At 32.2% G+C, this 21,936-nt stretch overlaps 5 protein-coding genes across 17 annotated transcripts; 2 read left to right on the top strand and 3 right to left on the bottom strand.

Moving 5' to 3' along the window:
- Positions 1–3,121: 3,121 nt before the first annotated feature.
- LOC145932685 (uncharacterized) lies at positions 3,122–6,069 on the bottom strand. The gene is made up of 2 exons (XM_083031840.1): positions 5,256–6,069; positions 3,122–5,186 (listed from the first exon to the last, which is right to left on the bottom strand). The coding sequence occupies exon 2, from the start codon at positions 5,175–5,177 to the stop codon at positions 3,612–3,614; it is 1,566 nt and encodes a 521-aa protein (XP_082887966.1). The 5' UTR covers positions 5,178–5,186; positions 5,256–6,069; the 3' UTR covers positions 3,122–3,611.
- Positions 6,070–6,326: 257 nt separating this feature from the next.
- Positions 6,327–9,309, top strand: LOC145932683 (uncharacterized). 3 transcript variants are annotated; one of them, XM_083031838.1, is made up of 7 exons: positions 6,327–6,492; positions 7,285–7,581; positions 7,684–7,868; positions 7,955–8,012; positions 8,157–8,622; positions 8,833–9,000; positions 9,075–9,309. In XM_083031838.1, exons 2-7 carry the CDS (start codon positions 7,578–7,580, stop codon positions 9,211–9,213), a joined length of 1,020 nt encoding a protein of 339 aa, XP_082887964.1. In that variant the 5' UTR covers positions 6,327–6,492; positions 7,285–7,577; the 3' UTR covers positions 9,214–9,309. The 3 variants fall into 3 exon arrangements, with proteins under 3 accessions (XP_082887964.1, XP_082887963.1, XP_082887961.1); XM_083031837.1 differs by having other exon boundaries at positions 7,258–7,581; XM_083031835.1 differs by lacking the exon at positions 6,327–6,492 and having other exon boundaries at positions 7,043–7,581.
- Positions 9,204–11,614, bottom strand: Smyd5 (SET and MYND domain containing, class 5). Its single transcript, XM_083031834.1, has 5 exons — positions 11,443–11,614; positions 10,942–11,234; positions 10,541–10,856; positions 10,293–10,470; positions 9,204–10,211 (listed from the first exon to the last, which is right to left on the bottom strand). Exons 1-5 carry the CDS (start codon positions 11,506–11,508, stop codon positions 9,886–9,888), a joined length of 1,179 nt encoding a protein of 392 aa, XP_082887960.1. The 5' UTR covers positions 11,509–11,614; the 3' UTR covers positions 9,204–9,885.
- Positions 11,615–11,821: 207 nt separating this feature from the next.
- On the top strand, positions 11,822–20,703 carry Hfp (Poly(U)-binding-splicing factor hfp). 11 transcript variants are annotated; one of them, XM_083031832.1, is made up of 12 exons: positions 11,827–11,981; positions 12,474–12,528; positions 12,873–13,052; positions 14,506–14,550; positions 15,067–15,132; positions 15,396–15,556; positions 17,298–17,356; positions 18,274–18,487; positions 18,808–19,291; positions 19,405–19,616; positions 19,705–20,098; positions 20,222–20,696. In XM_083031832.1, the coding sequence occupies exons 6-12, from the start codon at positions 15,500–15,502 to the stop codon at positions 20,329–20,331; spliced, it is 1,530 nt and encodes a 509-aa protein (XP_082887958.1). In that variant the 5' UTR covers positions 11,827–11,981; positions 12,474–12,528; positions 12,873–13,052; positions 14,506–14,550; positions 15,067–15,132; positions 15,396–15,499; the 3' UTR covers positions 20,332–20,696. The 11 variants fall into 11 exon arrangements, with proteins under 11 accessions (XP_082887950.1, XP_082887949.1, XP_082887958.1 ...); XM_083031829.1 differs by having other exon boundaries at positions 14,506–14,674; XM_083031825.1 differs by having other exon boundaries at positions 13,874–14,674.
- A 186-nt stretch (positions 20,704–20,889) lies between these two features.
- On the bottom strand, positions 20,890–21,923 carry LOC145932684 (uncharacterized). The gene is made up of 2 exons (XM_083031839.1): positions 21,786–21,923; positions 20,890–21,530 (listed from the first exon to the last, which is right to left on the bottom strand). Exon 2 carries the CDS (start codon positions 21,520–21,522, stop codon positions 21,049–21,051), a length of 474 nt encoding a protein of 157 aa, XP_082887965.1. The 5' UTR covers positions 21,523–21,530; positions 21,786–21,923; the 3' UTR covers positions 20,890–21,048.
- Between the last annotated feature and the right edge of the window lie 13 nt (positions 21,924–21,936).

The following is a 21,936-nucleotide window of genomic DNA, read 5'->3' as shown; positions in this document are numbered from 1 at the left end:
AAGCAGTGGTATCAACGCAGAGTACTCTTAATGTAATATTTTTATGCACAGAATAATGAGACCAATCAATTGGTGTAAAAAAAAACACATAATTGTTTTTAAAAAAAGTATGCAATTTGCAACAATTTTTTTTAAAAATCAACTATGTGTTTTCTTAAAATACTGTAAACTTCAAGTCTCACAACTCGGAAAGTACTTAATAAAAAATAAGTCATATACAGGGTTTTGGAAAGCTCTCGGGGTAAGCTACAAGAATATGTAATAAAAAATAGAGGGTTCCATTTAAAAAATTCAAAGTGATTTTTATGTAACCTTGACGGTGCTATTCAAGGTCATACTAATATTATTATGTAATGCGCCACTTAGAGCTCTATAACTTTTGTATGAAACATTTTTCACGAAAATGCGTAGTTTCCTCAAAAAACTGTTGATACGGTCGCTCTGATACACCCTGTATATATATATATATATATATATATATATATATATATATATATTAGAACAACCAGTACAAATGAAAGAAAAGTTTGACACAGGATTAGTATATCATTCAAATGTTACTTTTCTCTGAAATGAGAGACTGGTTACTTACATTTCTTGGGTTGAATATGAATCTAAATATATGATAGATAAAATGGCCCACTTAGTAAATAGAAAACGGCTTGGTACATAATTCATACATATAATTACTTAAACTTTTATTGTGTGCCTTAAGAAATTTTCTATATAGGTACTACTGTTGTGTGCTTAAATCAATTTTATTAAGAATATTGCTTTCTCCTATTTTTTTTTCTTTTAAGAAACTGAAGTTTTATTTATGCATTAAATACAATAATTACATTCCTAGTTCACAATTAGTGCAGTCATATACTCGTACATCATTTTTTATTTTGATCTAGTGAAGGAAAACTTGTAACGAATTCGATTGGATGCACTAGTGCACATTAAAGATATTGCACACAAATTTACAATGACATAATTAATTAATGATTAATTAATGGCATAATTAATTAATTACGATTAATTAATGACATAATTATTGATATAATTAGTTATAATTAATTAATTAATGGCATAATTAAAAAAGTAGAATAATTAATACTAATTGTAATAGCTAATATATTATTATTGTTCAATACGAATAATGATAATAATAAGTTGTACTATTATAAATATCTTGCTGCTTTCATTACTTATCCTATTATAAATTTGTGTACCATAAATTTTAATGTGCACCAGTGCGCACTAGTGCATCCGACCGAATTCGCTATTAGATAAATGACAGAGACAAGTGTGTACTTTTTCTTACGATATTGTCAATGTTAAAAAATAGAGCAAAATTTTATTTGTTGCTTTATTTGTATTATTTGATTTTTAATGAAAATTTAATTAAGCAATAATTCAATTATTTCAATTAAATCGCTTATAATATCGATAATTAAGCTAAAAATGATTAAATATATCTCTCACATAACTATACATAGAAAAAAGAATTATCTTTTCGTCAGTATCTAATAAACTTTATCAAATCGGGTACTTAATTCGTGGCTAAATATTTGTCACGATATTTACTATATAGAATATTCCGTGATATAAAGAAAAATAGATTAAATTTTTGTCGAATAATTTTTTATTTGAAAATATAATTTTTCTAACAAAGTATGTTTTTTTAAACGTTCAAAATATGTAAAATTAAAAAAAAATTTGTCTTCTATTGTATAATTGTCTAGTAATTTCATATAATTTTAGATATGAAGGTTCATAGGTACAATTTTGTCATTCTGTAATATTGTTAACATTTTTTCAGGAGTTTAATATTTCTTAAACTGTTATTTTGTTTTATAAAATATTTCAGTGATGCAAATGTACAATTAATAATGTATCGTTGTTAACTGCGAGTACTTATGATATATTATAGATACATCGAGATTAATATGTAATAAGTAATAATATGTAATTATTCAGCATAAAGCGGTTTTCGAAGAGAAAGTTTTTCTATGTAAATATGAAAAGATTCTAAATTAGTGGACCTAGAATACATAGAGGAAGTAATTAAAGTAAGGAATGAAAATCAACTTGAAGTACCTCTCTGTGTAGTCTGTGTGTTTGCTGATTATGAATAATCTCAATATTAAAATATTTAACAAAGAATAAAGGTTTATTTTCACATTATATATATATGACATGGCATGACACATCATTTTTATGATAAATAAATGCATTCACATACACAATTTACATACATGAAACATGTAAAAATCAATTTATATTTAAAAAAAAATATATATGATATGAAATATATATTCTGCCGTGTCATATAATGTGAATCAATTTAACATTTGGCTTGAATTCTGTAGAATATACGAAATTAGAAAATGGTTACTTGACATTGTTCTTGTAGATTGTAGATTATTGATCAAAGTACTTATAAAAAAAAAATCAATAAGAATTGCGATGAATATTATACATAATATGTATATATATATATATGTATGTATATATATATATATATTTTTTTTTTGTACTGTCTAAAAATCTAACTAGAAATATTATACATGGGGAAGAAATATATGGCATCTCCCTCTCCCGTCTCCTCTCCCTCGATTTGTAAAGCATTCTATTGTAGGATAATAGATCTAAGTACATTACAATAAAATGTTAAAGTTACAGCGTGAAGTATAAATATAAACATGACATTTTTTACAGAGATGATTTACATAGTGTACATAATATAATGAATGTAAAGTCATGTTAATCACACATGTACGTTCTTCATTTTCCCATCATATTTATTGAGATTTATCATATCTATCATTTTTAAATAATGATTACAAACTTATTGTGTCATGTATCTGATATGTTACAATCGTTGATTTGATTCCTATACCTGTCTTGATAAATATAAAACATCAAAAATTATTGTAGTACATTAGTAAAATATTAAAGATTAGTTACATTTACATAAACATTGCGAGTTGAACAAAAAGCGCCAATCTAATGTGTAACAAATAAGAGAACCATCATAAATATCTCTTCCTTTTATTATATTAGCTTCATAAAATATACATTAAATCTAACATCATAAAAAATATTTGATTTTCTTTATACAATTTTTCAAATATTTTTATAATTTTTATACGAATTACAATATAAAATTTTTAACATCTTTGTGTATATATATATATATGTGTGTGTGTGTGTGTGAGGGAAGAGATAGACAAGATTTATTCGAAAAGATATATTTATAAAAGCATATACAATGCATATATTAATATATTTAGGCATTTATGAGGCATAATATATAGAAGAAATAGAAAAAATATATATACAATTTTTATGGCACGAAAACTAATAGTATTAGTTATAAAATTCATAAAGTAATCAAATATCACATTAATAATGTGAAACTTTAGTTTAAAATATCACAAACATAATGTAATGAGTTAATAAAGACCTTTCTATTTTTATTTTAGTTTAAAAATAACCAGTCTATTCTCTGATATACAATAACAAAAAATTAATACAAGATATTTTATAAATTTTATATAACAAACAAATATATCACATAATCCTTTAATCCTTAAATCTTTTCTCTAATTAAAAAATAGAAGTTATAATTCTGCTCGTATAATTCTTTTTATTTCGCTTAATTTTGTCATACTCAAATCTTTGTCCGCTATTAATTTTTCCAATGACGCAATTTTTGCATCTATGAAAGCAGTTTTATCTTTCTTCATTACTCTTTTTCTCTTGAGATCTTGCGGCGAAGAATTTATAAAATTCTGTATAAGACACCACGGTTGTTGTTCATTCATCCATGTAATCAAATCTATGTTAATATTTGAAAAACATAGTATTCTATTTCCATTAATAGGCAGTTTTAAAGTAAATGCTGCTTCTGTAATTTTCTTCATGCAAAATATGCTTTGATTTTTAGAAATAATAGTAAATACCATATGACTATTTGTAGGCAGCTTGTCTGAGATATTTAACTCGAGGTAATGATAATTGCACAGCTTGAACACTTCAATGTGAGGAGTTACTTGAAGTTTCTCTTTGGAAACATACAGGTTTATTCTTCTAAAGTTGTCTTGTTCATCTTTTTTGCTTTCATAGAGCACATTCAATTCCTTTACTTTTGCATAAATTTTCTCCATAATAAGATTTGTTCTTTGAAACATATCGATATTAAGATTGATATCAGTATCGAGCGATAAAGAATTCTCCAGTTTGTCAAAAGGAAGCTCGATTAATTCATTCTGTTGTGACAGACCTAAAATTATATTTGGCTTGTAATACTGTATACATCTAAAGGTCCTCTCCTCCACTCTTATCTCTTGAATTGCGTCGGCAAAGAGTTCCTTTCTCATATAATACATCTTGGATTGATCGCAGTAAACTATCCACAAAACGTTTTCCACTTCCGTATCGAAGCAGGCACAGAATGCGGAAATATTTATCATGTGCTTTGCCAGATGTATCTTCTCAAAGACTGGATTATAATCTTTACCATGCACCAAGATCACCATATCTACATCTATGAGAAGCAAGAGAGCCGCTATCTTATCTCGTCTCCTTACAGGCACTATATCCATGACGTCACGTTCGCTGGTATAGATCAGTTGCACGACATTGTCTTCCCTTAATGCAAACAGCCTTTTGTCGTGTGCGATTACGCATACATTTCTCTTCCTTTCCGAATCGATGAAACAATTTAGAAACTGCATCTCGGTATCCTCCAGGATCAGAGAAAAGGTGCGCACATCCTCTTCGGACGCGTTCGACGCAACGGGGAACAGCAATGTGGACGATTTGACCTGCTTGTCGTCCAGGTATACCCCGTCGTTCTTGGCGATTACCACCTGGAAGAACTCGCTGCCCATGTCCAGGGCGTTTTTGCTCAGGAGGGCGAACTCGCCGGCGCGTGACAGCTTGTAGGCCCCCTGCGGCGTGCATATGAAGAAGGCTCTGCCGTCGAAGAACCGGATCTGCCTGAGGGGATCCGGAGTAGACAGAACGTGCACGTCCCGCGCCACCGAATTCTCACCCGTGTACGGGAAGACGATGAGCCTGTTGTTCTCGTTCCAACAGAAACACGTCTCCACGCCGTAAAATTCGCACACGACGAAATGCCGCAGCACGATCTCCTCCTCCTCGTCGTCGTACGTGATATACATGTGGTTACTCTACAAATTCGATTATGTTAGATAAGGTCTACATGTGTGCAATTATAAATAGAGACATAAGGCACTTACAAGGCTGGATCAGACTTTTTTCTTGTTTTTCTTCTACGATTTAACTGATACAAATTGAACAAGATAAGGTCCAACCTCAATCCCATCAACTGATTAATAGAATTAATAAAATCTGATAATGTTCACGAGTTCCTTGATTGTCATACGAAAAATTGCAGCCAAATAAAGCACGGTAACACGTTTGAATTCATTCGTTCTGACAGGAATGAATAATAATCAAACATTTTTTAAAAATATATCTACGATGATGCCCCTAAATGTTACGTAAAGCCATATAAAAGCAAATATATATATATATATATATAAAGTCCATATCACATGAAAATTTTAGGGTGCATTTTCACTTGACGCTAAAAACAAATTGACGTTAGCGTCTGTTGACGCTGGCGTGAAAACAGCCTAGCGTCCAAGTTACACTATGACAAGCGTCTCGTTCTTCGTTCTCTGAAAGCCGAATAAATCAAGCTTTTTCTTCTTGACGCTAGCGTCACAAATCAGATCACGTGATCAATTAGACGCTAGCGACAAATTGATAGTGAAATCGCACCCTTATATTAAAATTAAATCAAACAGTAACTGGTTAACTTCACTTCGCTCACCGGTATATACAAAGTGCAACTAACGCATTTGATATACAACTGACAATGAGATTAAATTAAATTAACGCTTAAACTGACGCTACAAATATTTGATCGATATATCGGGATGGAGAAATCCTTATCTCTTTCGTTCTGATCAATCAAATGATTCAAATGATAGAAATGATTGAAAAATTCACGTGCCATAACAGTAGGAAGGAGGAATAAAAACACGGCCCACAAACGTAATAAAATACGTAGATGGAACATCAGCCACCGATATGCGCGCGCGTTCGACTTTAACCTTCAAATGGCGCTGCATCACGTGGTCGCGCGGCGGTCGGAATTCGGCGGCGCGGAGTGGGGGTGAGTGGTGGGGGATGCGCCGTGCGCCGCGCGCGCACCCCCCACCACTCACCCCCACTCCGCGCCGCCGAATTCCGACCGCCGCGCGACCACGTGACGCAGCGCCACTTGAAGGTTAAAGTCGAACGCGCGCGCATATCGACACGCGCTCTCTCCCTCTCGCCGTAAGCTAATCGACGAATCGAGCATTCTCTAAAGTCCGTAGAACATATGGAGGCTAATCGCGGAATTTTCCAGCGCAACTTTGCGTAGAGAGTTTCCCTTCGTTGTCTTCTTCATCTTTATGGCGTATCGTAAGGGTGCATTTTCACTTGACGCTGTGACGCTGGATTTCAGCTAGAGATACTATAAGAGAGATGAGACAGTGCGGTAACGATTTTTGATTGGCTCCGTCGCTTGGGATATAACCGGAAGTGCGAGAGAGAAAGACATATATAACTAACAAAGAAAGCCTAGCCGATCCTAACCTGTCACCTGTCAATATAAAATGAGTAGTGTTAACATTTGTGCAAATTATAAGGTAATTATACATAAATAAATAAAAACGACAAGAAACAAGTAATAAACAATTGTATATAAAAATAACATTCAAAAATTAATGAGAAATAAACGAAATTGTTCACATATTTTTTATGAATATTGCAATTTATTATTCTAGAATTTGCACATTTTTCTACGAGTCTAAATACAATGCTTAAATTATATTTATAATAATACATAATGTAAATATATAATTATATATAGACAATATATAATTTCTTAATAGTCAATTTATATTACCTAACCTTACATGGGAAAAGTAATGAAATATATATGTTTGTAAGCCTTTTTTTTAAATATATTGTGTTTTAATATTCATTATTCACATTTTTTTATGAAAAAATATCAATAACTTCGAATTAAAATTCTTGCATTTATTCAACAATCAAAATAAAGCGCCATCGAAAACGTCATATCCGATATCCGGTTTTACCCCACGACGGCACCTTGTCTCATCTCTTATAGTATCTCTAGATTTCAGCGTCAAGCATCAATAAAAACAAATTTTTATTAATCAGTAAGCAAATCGACCAATCACAATCAAGCATTTTCACAACACAAGAATGTGATTGGTCGAAGAATCGTTGGATTGACCAATCAGGACGAAAGGGAAAAAAATTTCTCTGCTCCGATTGGAGAAAATTTTAGGAACGTCAGGAGCTTTGGTTAGCCAAATATAGCGTTCGAATCATTTTGGCGCGTATAATTCGTAACGAATGTAATGTTTATCCGGAATCAAAACAATATTAATTTGTTGACTTGAAAAGTGCTCAAACTTTTCGTATAATTATATAGTGTTGATAATAATTTTATATGGATATTAATTATAACAGTGACCATGGGTAAGTGTGTATTATAAAGCGGGTAATTGAAGATTGAAAAACATTTTTGAGGTTATGTTCCCGATATCGGAGCTTGATAACAGATTCATTTGAATGTCGCAGCATCAAGATTGATTAAACATCAGCTAATCACTGTGATAAAAAGATTCAAATTCGACGAAATAGAATACAGTGTATTGCCCATTTTTCCGGAGATATCTTGGAGCGATGTCAAGTCTAAATTAATTAAGAAACACAAGACATTTTCTGTTTACAATGTCGCACTCATCATCGGACAAATTCTTGATGTAAAAATTACTCCTTGACGTATAATTTTTATATACATAAAATTTACACTGTCGTGATATTATTCTTAAATGTGGCTTATTTGTAGGATATAAATTTAAATGAGAAAGAATTGGGTAATAGACTGACAACGCTAGAAGTAACAGGTAAAATGACAATTAATTTTGAATATTAAATTGTTTATAAACGTTCAATTTGTGCTAAATGTTTATAAACGTTCAATTTGTGCTAAATGTTAATTCATTCATGATATATTATTGTGACGTTTAAAATAATGTATGATTCTTTAGATATAAGTAGACACGACAAGAGAAAGATATGGTACGGTTACAAGTTAACGGGTACAGGCAGCTCGTTAAATTATTTGGAAAGACGGCAGATTCAAGAAAGCATAAGGGAAGAATTTCACTCAAAAGGCTTAAATATAGATGTAAAAGCTGCAGTACATGACAACATCACATTTGTAAATATTAAGGAAAAGAAAAAAACAAGAAGAAAAGTATATCATGCCGTGCCTACCTTTTTCGCTTTATTTTCGGACCACAAATATTTTTTCTGTTCAAAAAAGAATATTTCAAATGATTTTGTACAATCGATAGCTATTGCTCTGGGTTATAACAGTAGCAAAAGGATTAAGCTCATGGGTAAAGATCTTAGATCTTTAATAAGATTGTTATGGAACAAGCAGCAAAACACTTTGCATTCTGAAAACATTCAACAACCGTTAGTTTATGAATCATCTGATCCTATCGTCAGGTAACGATTCAAAATTATCAAAAATATATTTTTTGTTTTTACTTTTATAATTATACTTTTATGCAATATTATATTTATGTATGTGTGTGTGTATTTTGCAATATTGTATATTATAATATTGTATGTATATTTTATATACACACATACATATAAGTTACTTTGTACTTTGGCACACTATATTTACTAAATAATATGTACATCTTGTTGCAGTAATAATGGTATAGACTATACACAAAGTAAGCAACGGAAAAGTTATGCAGAAAAATGTTTTCACAAAAATCCTCCAACTTTAGAATTACTCGTTATAAACGGATTAGAAGAATCTATACAACACGAGGCTGTAGCTTCATTATTACCTAGTGATAGTATACATATGAAGTAAGAATACTTTTTTATACACATTTAAAATCAAAATTTTGTATATTCTCATCTATAATTTTTTCTCCTTTTAGCTGGGAATTTCGTAGTCACAATATAGCTAGATTCTTGACTAATTTAATAGAAAAACGTGCAGTTCCATTTCCATTACCTGACTATGTAGCTAATTTTATGACAATTGGAAGAAACGAATTAACACTCAAACGAGATTAACTGATTAATCATATAGATGGAAAATCCTTACAATGAAAAAAATTAGTATTTAGCAAACTTGTGTATTTATTTAATGCAGTGCTTGTACATATAATGTAAAAAGATATTAATTTTGTAAGTTTTCGAAATTGCAGAATATATACATTAAATTGGCTTAATTGTGTACAATTATGTATAAAACAGTTATATAATTGTACATAAATTACATTTGTGAGATACGTATATATGTTTGTGTAATAATAGTGTAAATAATTTGTTGTAATAATGTAGCTGCAAAAGAGAAAATTCAATGATTTAAATTAATTCTTTAAATTTAAACTAGCAAAGATAAAAGAAGAGTGAAAAGCACTGTATTAAATTTTTTGTATACAATATTGTTATAATATAGAAATGCCATTAAAGCCTCTATTACATTAATAAAGTACATTTTTTAAAACTTTATTCAAGTTTATTAAATAGCATGTCTCATATATGCTCTTTTATTGATTTACATAACTCACTTGGTGCGTTATACATATCCAAGTAATCTTAACAGTAGAATTGTTAGATAATTGCGTGGTTGGATGTTGTTTTTCTTTTGCACAATAAGTTGGATATATTAGATATATTCAATATATATCTAACATTGTATATTATTAATATAAATGTATTCATTATTCTCTCTGCATCTGTTCAACTAGATGCATCATCATCCTCTTCTTCATCAGATGTTACATTAGGATCATTAATTTGCGCTTGGCATTTGTCACAGTGACAAACGAACAAATATGACGAACTCAATGCCTTCTGTCTGGAATACCTACTTCTTTCGAGTTCACATTCATTAAGATAACTCGTACAAATTTCCTCACCGACTTGTATATCGCGTATTGCTTTTAATACCAAAGTGCTATTCGAATGAGGAAACTTCACAAATGCATTTGGCGTACAACTATGATTCACCGTTGATTGTAGAATGTAAAGACCAGATCCTTCATTATTTAAAAATGAACCTACCACTGTAAAAGACAGCCTAAAGTTATACAAATACTTATCTATATTAGAATACAAGACATTTTGAAGAAAATATTGCAAATTACCTTCCTCCATTTCATCATAAAGTCTAACTATCAGTTTGTCAATATGAATTCTTTGATCCTTAGGCAAATCTATTGCACAAACATTCTTCACCCAGCGGCTAAACGCACTAGTACCGATACCTTGGCCATTTGTTCCTACCAAAGCTAGTAAACTTCTAAAACCATCTGGGGTAAACCACTGAAAATCACTTAATGTTAATTGATTATTAATGTGTATATGTAAAATTAATATATATTTCTTTACATACATGTGCAGTGTACTCAGTATCAAGAGCTGTCTGCATCATTTGCCGTAAGACGTCAATGTGGCCCACAAATTTCTCTCCTAACAAATTATGTGCAATTTCATGCGTATCATTCGTAGTGCGATGACAAAACTGTGAAAAGATTGATAAAACGTCTTGCTTGTCGTTTGCTTGATTAACTAGGGCAACCATTCTAGCCAGCAACATGATTGTTGCAGTTTCTGGTGGATACTCCATTTGCTTCCAAGTTTCTTTTAATTGTGTAAGAGGATGGCTATCATCCTTCATTCTTGATTGCAAGCATAAGATGCTGTGATAGCTGAAAATACAGACATAACATAATAAAATAGTAAAAATTATAATTGAATTCCTAATCTAATAAAATTATAATCTATTCTAATCACCTTTGAAACGCCTCATTCTGACATTCTATACTACAATACTTTGTTCCACAAGCAGGACATTCTGTCATTAAGTCTTTGTTTGTCTCGCAACATTCGCTATGCGGTAGAAAGAGGTTCGGATTTCCCGTTAATCTCCGAGCATTTTCCTCAGCAGTTTCTAAAGGTCTCAGACAATGATCGCACGCTAAATACCCATAATCGGAGTTCCATGAAAACTGACAACAGACTACGGGTTTCTCTTCAAGTATAATGTCCCCCTCCTTGAATACACGTTTAGAGAACAAACCTTTACCCTGCAAAATACAAAAGTATAGAATATATATATATATTTAATATTCCAATAAATATACAAATATATCAATCACAACTAACAGGTGGGGAAATGAGAGGAAAAGTCTCTTTGAGATTAGACTGTATATAAAAAAATAAAAAAAATAAAAAAAAAAAAAAAAAAGAAACTTCAATATCAATATGCGGTGAATAATTTCAGACACAATTTACCTTCTCGTCGTCCACTACTTTGACAAAGAAATCGTTACTCTCCATAACTGTCGTCGAATTATACATCGGCGAGCGAGAGAAAGCTTTAATAAAGAAAAATCACGGAAACTCGTTGAAAACCTAACCCACGAGCACACATGTCCTGCGAAAGCTTGAAGAGCTGTCACACGAATCTACCACCGGAGTCAAACCCTTTCTGTAACCGAGAGAGAGAGAGAGAGAAAGAGCAAGATGTAGGTGGACATTTTCTCGCAAATATATATATATATATATATCACTTTTAAATGTATAAATAAATATTTCTTTTACTACATCATCGTTACGATGACTGAGAAATATCGGTCTTCTCACAGACAGTCAACGACCGGAAGCCGGGTGGCTTCCGAGAGCGCTCACTTCCGCAAAGGAGAGTGCGTCTGTGCGAGTGATTTGTGGGTCGTCTGGTGTAATTGGTGGCTCGCGAATTCGTCGAGAAATTCTGCAGACTTCCAGAATATCTCGTCCTACACGAAGGAACGATGAACGGAACGATGGCGATGGTAAGTGGATTTTTCTCGCGGGGGGAAAGTGTCGGTTCTCGCGATTCGCGCGATCACACGCGCTTGGCAGCGGTATTATTTAATGGCGGTCGCGTAAAGCCGACACTTTCCGAGACGTACATAAAGTCCGTAGTAATCGTAACCGGGTCCCGTCTTTCACGGTGGTCGATATCGAGAGGGCGATCGCGAATAAATGAAAATTATATATGAAATGTTTAGGCAACACAAGATCCGTTTCGCGAAGTTTATTAATTTACGAGAATGTACGACAAACCGATCGATGCTATTGATCTCTTGTTTCCCGCACAAAATACGCGAGCGATTCTAGTACGTAATAATGTACAATTTTAATGTCGATTGATTGGATGTTTTTCTTTTTCTCTCTCTTTTATTTATGTTGCCTGATCAGTGATAGAGATATTTCCAGCAATTGTTGGGATACTTTTTGTTATTACACTTGCTATTGGACTTGTACTTTTTTTCTTTTTGTAGACACCAACATCGCTAAACAGTATGGAGCCGCCGACGAAGAAGAGCAAAGTAGAAGGTAAATTGCTAACGCAGCCAGATAGTCGTTATGCCTGTAAGAACCAAAATATACACACAATTCTATGCTAAGTGGGATACACGATGAACACAGCAACAACAACGAGTGTAACGTGTGTATATTAAGAACGAGAACATGACATGGAAATGCAATACGATACATAGTTACTTTACTTAGGACACTCGGGTGCTAGTTTTCTCTTAAAATGCTGCCAGACTCTGTAAAACTGCAGAATGCGTCTATTGAGAAGCAGTTTGAACATAAATTTCGGTAGGCTAGGGTAATAGATGATGATTGTATGGCGCTTAAATCACACTAATGTATGGTTGTCCTTCTGTTCTGAGATGTTACAGCGGAGAGACAGTACAGAATCCGTGGCCTACGACTGAGCTGTGATCATGAGCGTGCGCCAAACAAAGAAAGAGAACGCTACATTCGTTGAACAGAACAAATCAGTGTTTAACAAACTCCCACTGATACTGCATCTATTGCCGAGTACCAAATATGATGCATACTTTAGATAGGTCAGCATTTTAGGGTTTAGAGCTTCTCCGGTCCTGATAATGAGTCTCTTCCACAAATAGGCATCACTATAATTTCATCTTTCTCAATTAACATTAATGCATAATCTCGTTTCTCGTTTATTGTAATACAATTCAGTATAATATTATATATCGATTGAGAGATATTATGTTTTGATACATATATTTATTTTACAAAATTATTATCAAAACAGTAATATCTCTATCTTCCAAATTCTAAATAGAGGCTCGTAATCGGGAGTGGCAATGGCGAAGGGTGTACTTTAAATTGCCATGTTTCACATTTGTATTTTACATTAGGTGACGAAACAAAATTGCGAATAAGTTCTAGCACTTGGACGTCGATATAGCCACCGATGATCGCTTAAAGATCCGTCTAATCGAATCCCTCTCATTGTGATCAAACATACGTTATGTCCAAGCTCGTCGATTTCACGTCTTCTCATTTTATTCTGCCTTTCTCTTAACAACCGGGATGAACACGCGCTATTTCGAGGCACATTATAACGATGTCCGAGTGATCTACACGTGAAAGATGGACCGCGAACGCGACCTGGAATTATATAATGATGATAGTGATATATATTTTCAACATTACGAAACATTTTTGTAGTCGCATTCAGAATTTTAATCGTGGAAAAAAAAATTTCACGTATTTATGATTACGATCTCGCCATTGCTACATGAAAAAAAAAAAAAAAAAGGTGTGTTAGGTTGAGAAATGCTAGGTTGGAGAAGGCAAAGACTAAGAATATGGCGCAGAAAATGCACTGAGAGTATTCTCCTTTGCTTTGTGCTTACAGATTTGTGCGTCGCCTCAATCTCGGATAATTTGCGCACAACCGTCATTGCTCAGCCCAGAACACGGTTAGCTGTAAATCGAATGATCAAAACGAAACTTTTAGGAATCCTTTAATTCACTTGAAAAAGTCAAACCGACTTCTGTTTTCTGTTTCTGATTTCTGTTTCAGAGACTAGCAGACCAAATTGGTTTATGATACCTAATCTAATTATAAGTAAATCTGATTTTTGGGGCTGATTGTGCAAACAGTAATTAAAGCTTATAAACTTAATATAATATTTCTCGGCCTAAATAACTGATAATTTTATCCGAACTTTAATATCTCGGATAACGGTTTTTCGGTCCGAGTTACGTTTGTCTTGATACAAGTCTCGGACCGCTTCTGGAAAAAAAAGAAAAAATGTCTTATCGTCGAATCTATGCCTTGTTTCTTCCAATAGCATGCATCAAACGAGAAATTTATTTCTCCGTTTCGATGTTTGCACAAAAATACATGATTTTCATGTATAATATATATTTTGCATACACATATCTCTAATATATTTACACAAACACACTGACATACACACAGCCATATTTATTAATAGAGTTGTAATATATTCCTTGATCGTTTTAATTTCTGTAAACTTACAGTTCGGAGGACGGTTTTATCATAGCAGCTTCTGGCATGGCGTCACGGTACTCCCGTGTTAGGAAAAAAAAAAAGATATTCCACAATATGAATAAGAATAATGCGCTCGCAGTGCGACTAATAAGAAGTTTCATTAGTCTAGGGCAATAGGTCGTCAATTGTTACCTGAATGTACGAATTGTTACATATATATATATATATATATATATGTTATATGTTTCCCCTCAAAGAAACTGATCAAGAAACAAATTTTATTCTTGAAATATTAACAATTATAGAGTTATTTTATATTGATTATTATACATTTTTATAAATTGAAATATAAAATATTAAATATAAAAATTATCTAAAATTCTGAAGAGATAAAATTTTGCTTCTTAAATGTAACAATCACCCGATAAAGATTTGCTAACGAAAAATCCTAATTTGTCAATTAAAAATCATTAAGAAAAAATTTGATGGCGTAGCGCATCTCTATATATCTAAAAAAATGTTGGAATATTTTTAATATATATTTATCTCCTTTAATACGAATAGCAGTCTAACATACGATTTCTTTGTAGGAAATGCATCAGAATTCTTATCAAGCCCCATTTATGATCTCAACCAGACAGGTCAGGTCATTGGTGGTACGTATATTTTATTTCATGTATTTAAATCTGGTCATTTTTCATTAATTTTATTCGTTTTATTTTAAAGAAGCCTGTATATGATGTATCATATTAATAGTGACATTATAATTTCTAAGTCAGTCCAATTTAAGTAATATTGAGCATTGACACGAATTTTTAATGGACGTTTTGCTGATAAGATCTGATACAAATAAATATTCTTTGTTTCTCAGATTTTTCTCCTAGAACAATCTAACTTATTCCGTTTTATCGTTTTACAGGACCTGGCGCTAAGTACCTCTCATTACCTGGAATATTGGGAGCTGGCCTACCAAAAATCACCTCCGAACAACAGGATACAGTAAACAGGGCAAAGAAGTATGCAATGGAACAAAGTATCAAGATGGTCCTAATGAAGCAAACATTGGCTCATCAGCAACAGGTAATTTTTCAATGTCGAGTTTATTTGCGTTTCATACATTTTATTTCGTTCTGTTGTGTCATTCTTAAAATATAATATTCTATATGATAATGAAATTGTAAACAATTATATTTAATATGTAATATTATTATTAATTTACCAATATTTACAGTTTTCAAACTATCATAAATATTTAAATTTTTATATTATATAAGAATGCACAATGGAAATATATATATATATATATATATATATATATATATATATAAATGTATGTACGTATATTATATATAAAATATGTAATAATTGAATCACCAAATTTGCTTATTGAAATTTAAAGCAATTGAGATTTAAAATTTGAAAATGGAAATTTGAAAAAATTATTAAACTTTGCACTTATTAAAACTATTATTATAAATTAGTGACAATATTTTATTTTGAAACATATTTAAAACTATTTTGTATAAATCTATTTGTTAATTTTCGTTTTTGATCTTCAATTCAGAAAAATGTTTTTAACGAATCGTAAATGAAAACAAATGATGGACCAGTATAATGGCAAATTAACATTTTTCAACATCTTTAATATTAATTTTCTGTTAATTGATAGAAGCAAACTTTGGGACGAGAACAATAAATTAGTGATAAAGCATTTAATTATATGTATAATTAAGAGCTTTATCATTAATATCTGAACTCGATTTCTTATGATGCTTACTCATTGCAATGAAATATGTTCATTAGCCAATTTGGTGATTAAGTTTAACATGTATAAAATTTTGTTTATATTTATAAATTATTTCCTCTGTTCAGCTCTGCCAATTTATGTAATTGTAATACACAAAGAAATTTCGTACACGATTCTGAGTTATTTAACATATAGAGCTCATCCCGCCGAGTCGTGTCAAAAATTAAGAAAAAAAATTGTACATTGGAATTTAATTCTGATTGGATCATTTTTTTTCCTACAGAAGAATAAGTTGGTCCTGCGGCAGCAAGTTTTATTGCTAATGTGCAGGTTAGTGTCACTCAAATCAAGAAAGAAAAGATAAGTCCGCCTTACGGTCGATTCCTAAACGTTTCCCCGAGTTGCTCTACCATAACAAAAGGTTAGACAATTTGTAATAATAGTCGGCGGGAGCAGAGCTGTACAACGCGAAGGAGGACAAGTTTTTTGTGAATGCATGAATCTTCGAATAATTTGCACTTCTGAGCTCGACTGTCTTCTTCTGCTTTGAAGAATAATAATGAGATAAAAATAAAAAAATTTATTTTATTCAAAATTTAAAAATTTAGTAGATGCAACAGAGGTGAATTTTGAAACATGTCTCACTTTCAAGTAACAATTTATTTTATATAGCACTTTTCTCAAATTGTGTGATAGTTTATTGTATATTTGTACGGAATATTATCACGATTTACTTAAACGCTGTCGTTTTAAATATATTCGTTATCATAGAAATTTGTGTACACTTCTTTAAAATATACTCTATAAATTATATAAATATATATAATTAAATATAAAATTAAATATAATATATAATATATAATTAAATATAATATATAATTAAGATACAAATTATGTTTTATAGCACATTAAGAATTTACTTTTAATAAAATTTAAATTGTTAATTGAAGAAATCGAGCCAAGAAGTTGAAATGGTAAAAGAGCTTGAGGGATTTACTTAAAATCAATGAGACGTGATGTATGTAAAATGGGGGAGGGATATCAATAGAAGGCCTCTGGTCCTTTGTGTTACAGCAAATGGCTAGTCAACGGAATCAAGTGCAAAGACAGCAGGCTCTCGCCCTCATGTGCAGGTTTGTTTGTTCTTTGTCTTAGCCTCGACTTTGTGTGCAAGACCTGTCATTGTCGAAGAGAATTACACTCGGAAATTTTATTATTTTTAAGGCACACTCTTCTTTTACCTATATCTTTTAGCGACTTAGTCTATTAATAACATATATTATTTGAATATTATTGATCTTTAGATTTGCGAAATCTTTCTGTTTTAACTTCAGTAATATCGATAAGATCTCTAATATTTAAAAAATGCAGAAATTCCTTTCTTTAATTTTTAATGTTATTCACATTACTATGAAGCATTCTAGTAAAGAACGTCATTATTTATCTACATATGTGCATGTATATCACTTAATGTATGTGTACATTATTCATTTTCACACCAATATTAATTTCTGTTAATAACAATTTTATTGTATCATGGTTGTATTATAATATGTATCCTTTACTTGTATATAATTCTTGCATATTTTATATATTTGAAAAATTATAGTTTTTATTTGAAACTTTTTTCAACATCAATAGTTTCGAATATATTCGCATGCATCATTTAAAACAGGATTTCAATCACTTGCAAAAAATTTCATTTTAATTTTATTTTGCAAAATAAAATTAAAATATATATATATATATTAAATAATATATTAAATAATAGTTTGTTCTTTTCTTTTTATATATACATGATAGTTTTCATCAATATTAATATTATTATGTTGTACGTATTGTTATAACAATTTGATAAATTAAAGTATACTTTTTAATATTCAAGATACACGTATAATATTATTTGAGACCTATTTTTTAAAGTTACACATGATAATTCTGACGCGTGAGTGATTAATATTCGAATTTGAGTAAATTACATTAGTAAGAAAATGCAACTATATTAAAAACAGTAACATAAATGTTAATAACAAATGCAATTGTACGACAGGGTTTATGTGGGCAGCATCAGTTTCGAATTGAAAGAAGACACGATCAGGCAAGCTTTCTTGCCATTTGGACCGATCAAGTCCATCAATATGTCTTGGGATCCCGTTACGCAGAAGCACAAGGGCTTCGCCTTTGTCGAATACGAGATACCCGAAGCCGCGCAACTCGCTTTGGAACAAATGAATGGTGTCATGATCGGTGGCCGAAACATCAAGGTAGCGGGACGTACCTATATAACGAATTTCCTGTCCCCCAGCAATCCTATCATCCCGCCGGAGGTCGGCAAATTTTTATTTAGTCCTTTATCCAATATTTACGATTTTCGAGCGAGCTGCAGCTTGCTCGAAAATCTTATTCGCATAATATGTATCTATTAGTATATACCTTATATTTTTATTTCCTTTTTTTTTTTTTTTTTTTTTAATTCCATCACATCCTGTTATGTATTTACTTAATAAATAGTTTCAAAAATGTGCTAATAATATAGTATTATATCTAAGTATTACGTCTTATAGATTACGTATAATTTTCTTAGGTTGTAGGACGTCCATCCAATATGCCACAAGCGCAATCGGTGATCGATGAAATCACCGAGGAGAGCAAGCATTACAATCGTATATATATCGCGTCGATACATCAAGATCTGACCGAGGACGACATCAAGTCAGTTTTTGAGGCATTTGGACCGATTACGTATTGTAAGCTCGCACAGGGCAGTTCGCCGCATCGGCACAAAGGATACGGCTTCATCGAGTACGAGACGATGCAGGCCGCGCTAGAGGCTATCGCTTCTATGAACTTATTCGATCTGGGTGGTCAATATCTGAGAGTGGGCAGAGCCATAACCCCTCCGAACGCGCTCATGGGACCACCTAGTGGTACCAGCATGATGCCGACCGCGGCTGCGGTAGCCGCTGCAGCTGCAACAGCGAAGATTCAGGCGATGGACGCTGTCGCCAGTAACGCGGTCGCGTTAGGTCTTACCAAACTTGGAGCCGGATCGCCGATCCTGAACCAGGGTTTGTAAATTTATTAATTCTGCATTTATGCAAAATATATATATAAAAAAAGAAAACATTTAAACTCAAAAGAGAAGAGAGAATTATATTATTCATTATTTCTATTATTGCAGGACTTCCTGGCGTAGTACGACCTACCATAGCACCTGCGACAATAATGGCACCACCAACGGTAGCGACGGTCGCGCCGGTGATACCTCCACCTGGTATAGCCATACCGCAGACCTTAACGCGACCGCCCGCCATCATCCAACCGATTCCCGGTCAACCGGTCGTTATACCACCTCCCGCCGTTGTCGCTCCTACAATCGTCGGCACACCAGTTGTAAATATTTTATCAATATATCTCAATATATAGTATTTATAATTTGTATCGACACATTAATTACAAAAAAATTAATCATACTTGTTAGATATCAGTTACAACAACCGCGAATTCCGACATTATGAGACGAGCGCAAGAGCAAGCGGCTCATCAGAAACAACAAGAGGAATTGCAGAAGAAGCTATTGGAGGAAACGGAACCGCAAACGTTGCAGCAGCAGGAAAATATGTCGATCAAAGGCCAGAGTGCGCGTCATCTTGTTATGCAAAAGCTTATGCGTAAGGTCGAATCCCGCGTAGTTATCCTGAGAAACATGGTCGCGCCGGAGGATGTGGACGAGACCCTACAAGAGGAGATTCAAGACGAGTGCTCCAAATTTGGTGTGGTCGAGCGCGTTATTATTTATAAGGAGAGACAGTCCGAGGATGATGAAAACGCAGAAGTTATCGTAAAGATATTCGTCGAATTCTCCCAAATGAGTGGTAAAGTATATTTACATATGTCCAGATTGATCATGCTCTCATCCGTGAGAGCGTGAGAAATCTAAACTACTCTGTATCCTGTTGACGATCTATCGTATAATTATTGAATTTCATTATTTTCAGAAGCGGAACGTGCAAGAGATTCGTTAAATGGTCGTTATTTCGGTGGGCGATTGGTTAAAGGAGAACTATACGATCAGGCCCTATTTGACAATAGCGATTTTTCTGGTTGATACGCTCTCTCATATTGAGTTTATATCAATCTCAGTCGTATAAAGGAGGTACATATTTAATGACTGACACTGTGAATTTTGTCGTTAAACTACTATTTGTAATTGAAATCTCTTAGCTACACGTTGAACATTAAAAGTCAGAAGTTATATGATAACAATCATGATTCTAAACAAAAAATTTGTAGTGATTAAATTGCAAAATGTAGGAATTGCACAGTGTAGATCGAAAGAAAATGCAGATTGATCAAATGATAAGAGTATCCGCATACGTTTGCAAGTTTTTTTTTTTTTTTTCATGTAAACCTGATCATAGTGATTAAGCTATTCTTTCTGTAGTTGCTGCAATTACACGTACAGTTCAAGATAGTTATATATTTCTAGATAATTATAATTTTTCAAGATAAATATTTCTATTATAGCTATTCATTATATAGTATCAGTGTTATAATTTCAACATAAATTAATATTGTATAGGAAAGCGTGATATATCTTAATTTACATGTATAGAGATAATAGAATATTAATAAATTGTTTTACACATTATACAATATAACACATATATATACACAGAAACAAACTTTACGAGATCCATATTATGTAATTTTAACGATCTTTTGAAATATCTGACAATATATAAAGCTCTGTCAAATATTTATTTCATAACTATAAAATAGTTTCAATTTTGCTCTAGGGTCGCTAAATCTTAATTTTCTGTTCTCAATACTTATATGAATCTTTTGGTGTGTAATTGCTACCAAAATCTTTATACTCTTTATAAACTGGGAAATTTCCTGGATTGGGAGGCTGAGAAGCAGATGATTGAGTGGAAAGAGTAGGTTCCTTAGTAGTTTCATTCTTGGAATTATTTTCTTCTAAAAGCTTCGCGGCATTCTCTTTCTTGCTCATCGCTATTCGATAGTTGGTTTCAATTTCTTCTCGAGTAGGTGGATCCCTTCTACGATATCTCAGCCAGGAATCCCATTCAGCAGGTCGTTCTTGCTCAAAATCATCTTCATTCACCGGTATAAAATATCGAGGAGCTTTCGTTCGCCTGGAATTAATAATATCTTCCTCGTAATATTTTGTACCATAGTAATCTTCGCCTACTAATCTACGACGAGCGAATCGAGGCTTCAACGAAGATATGAAACTATTCCAAACCAGTTTTATGACTCCGCGTTCCTTGGCCATATTATATACTGTGGAAAAAACAATAGTTATATTTAAATATGCACATCAATAATATATAATATATAATAAAATAATATAATATATAAAATGAAAAAATAGCGAAAATCTTAAAAATATCTCGATTATAATTTGACAAGATTATAACCTCAAAACGATATTATTTAAATATAAATTTCAGACATGCAATAAATAGCAACAGTTGTTTCAAACGAATTATAATTTTACGTATAATTTAATCAATGTAAATTTCCCAAAATACTCACTTTATGATATGCGCAAAAATAATTCCTTCAATTCGTTTTTAGGTTAGGTTAAGTCTGTGTTTTCTTCTTCGACCTTCGTAGATAAGATTAGTTTCCAATTCACGCGACTAATAAGTTGTCCAATTATTGACCAATCAGATGGAAGATTCCT

The sequence above is a fragment of the Prenolepis imparis genome, unplaced genomic scaffold (genome assembly GCF_030444845.1).
Source record: "Prenolepis imparis isolate NDT839.2.m4 unplaced genomic scaffold, iyPreImpa1.0 SCAF_2, whole genome shotgun sequence".
Classification (NCBI taxonomy): Eukaryota; Metazoa; Arthropoda; class Insecta; order Hymenoptera; family Formicidae; genus Prenolepis; species Prenolepis imparis.
Note: the sequence above shows the minus strand (reverse complement) of the source record. Positions and strands in the feature narration are given on the sequence as shown.

Bases quoted from the DNA above. Each gene is read 5' to 3' on its own strand.
- LOC145932684 (XM_083031839.1), bottom strand. From the start codon at position 21,522: ATGGCCAAGGAACGCGGAGTCATAAAACTGGTTTGGAATAGTTTCATA.
- LOC145932685 (XM_083031840.1), bottom strand. From the start codon at position 5,177: ATGTATATCACGTACGACGACGAGGAGGAGGAGATCGTGCTGCGGCAT.
- Hfp (XM_083031823.1), top strand. From the start codon at position 11,961: ATGAACGGAACGATGGCGATG. The intron at 15,133-15,395 runs GTACGTATATTT...ATCGTTTTACAG, and splicing joins GACAGGTCAGGTCATTGGTG to GACCTGGCGCTAAGTACCTC. The intron at 19,617-19,704 runs GTAAATATTTTA...CATACTTGTTAG, and splicing joins CAATCGTCGGCACACCAGTT to ATATCAGTTACAACAACCGC.
- LOC145932683 (XM_083031838.1), top strand. The intron at 8,013-8,156 runs GTAAAATGACAA...ATGATTCTTTAG, and splicing joins GACAACGCTAGAAGTAACAG to ATATAAGTAGACACGACAAG. The intron at 8,623-8,832 runs GTAACGATTCAA...ATCTTGTTGCAG, and splicing joins TCATCTGATCCTATCGTCAG to TAATAATGGTATAGACTATA.
- Smyd5 (XM_083031834.1), bottom strand. From the start codon at position 11,508: ATGTATAATTCGACGACAGTTATGGAGAGTAACGATTTCTTTGTCAAA. The intron at 11,235-11,442 runs GTAAATTGTGTC...TGTATTTTGCAG, and splicing joins AAGTAGTGGACGACGAGAAG to GGTAAAGGTTTGTTCTCTAA. The intron at 10,212-10,292 runs GTAATTTGCAAT...TGTCTTTTACAG, and splicing joins TTATGATGAAATGGAGGAAG to TGGTAGGTTCATTTTTAAAT.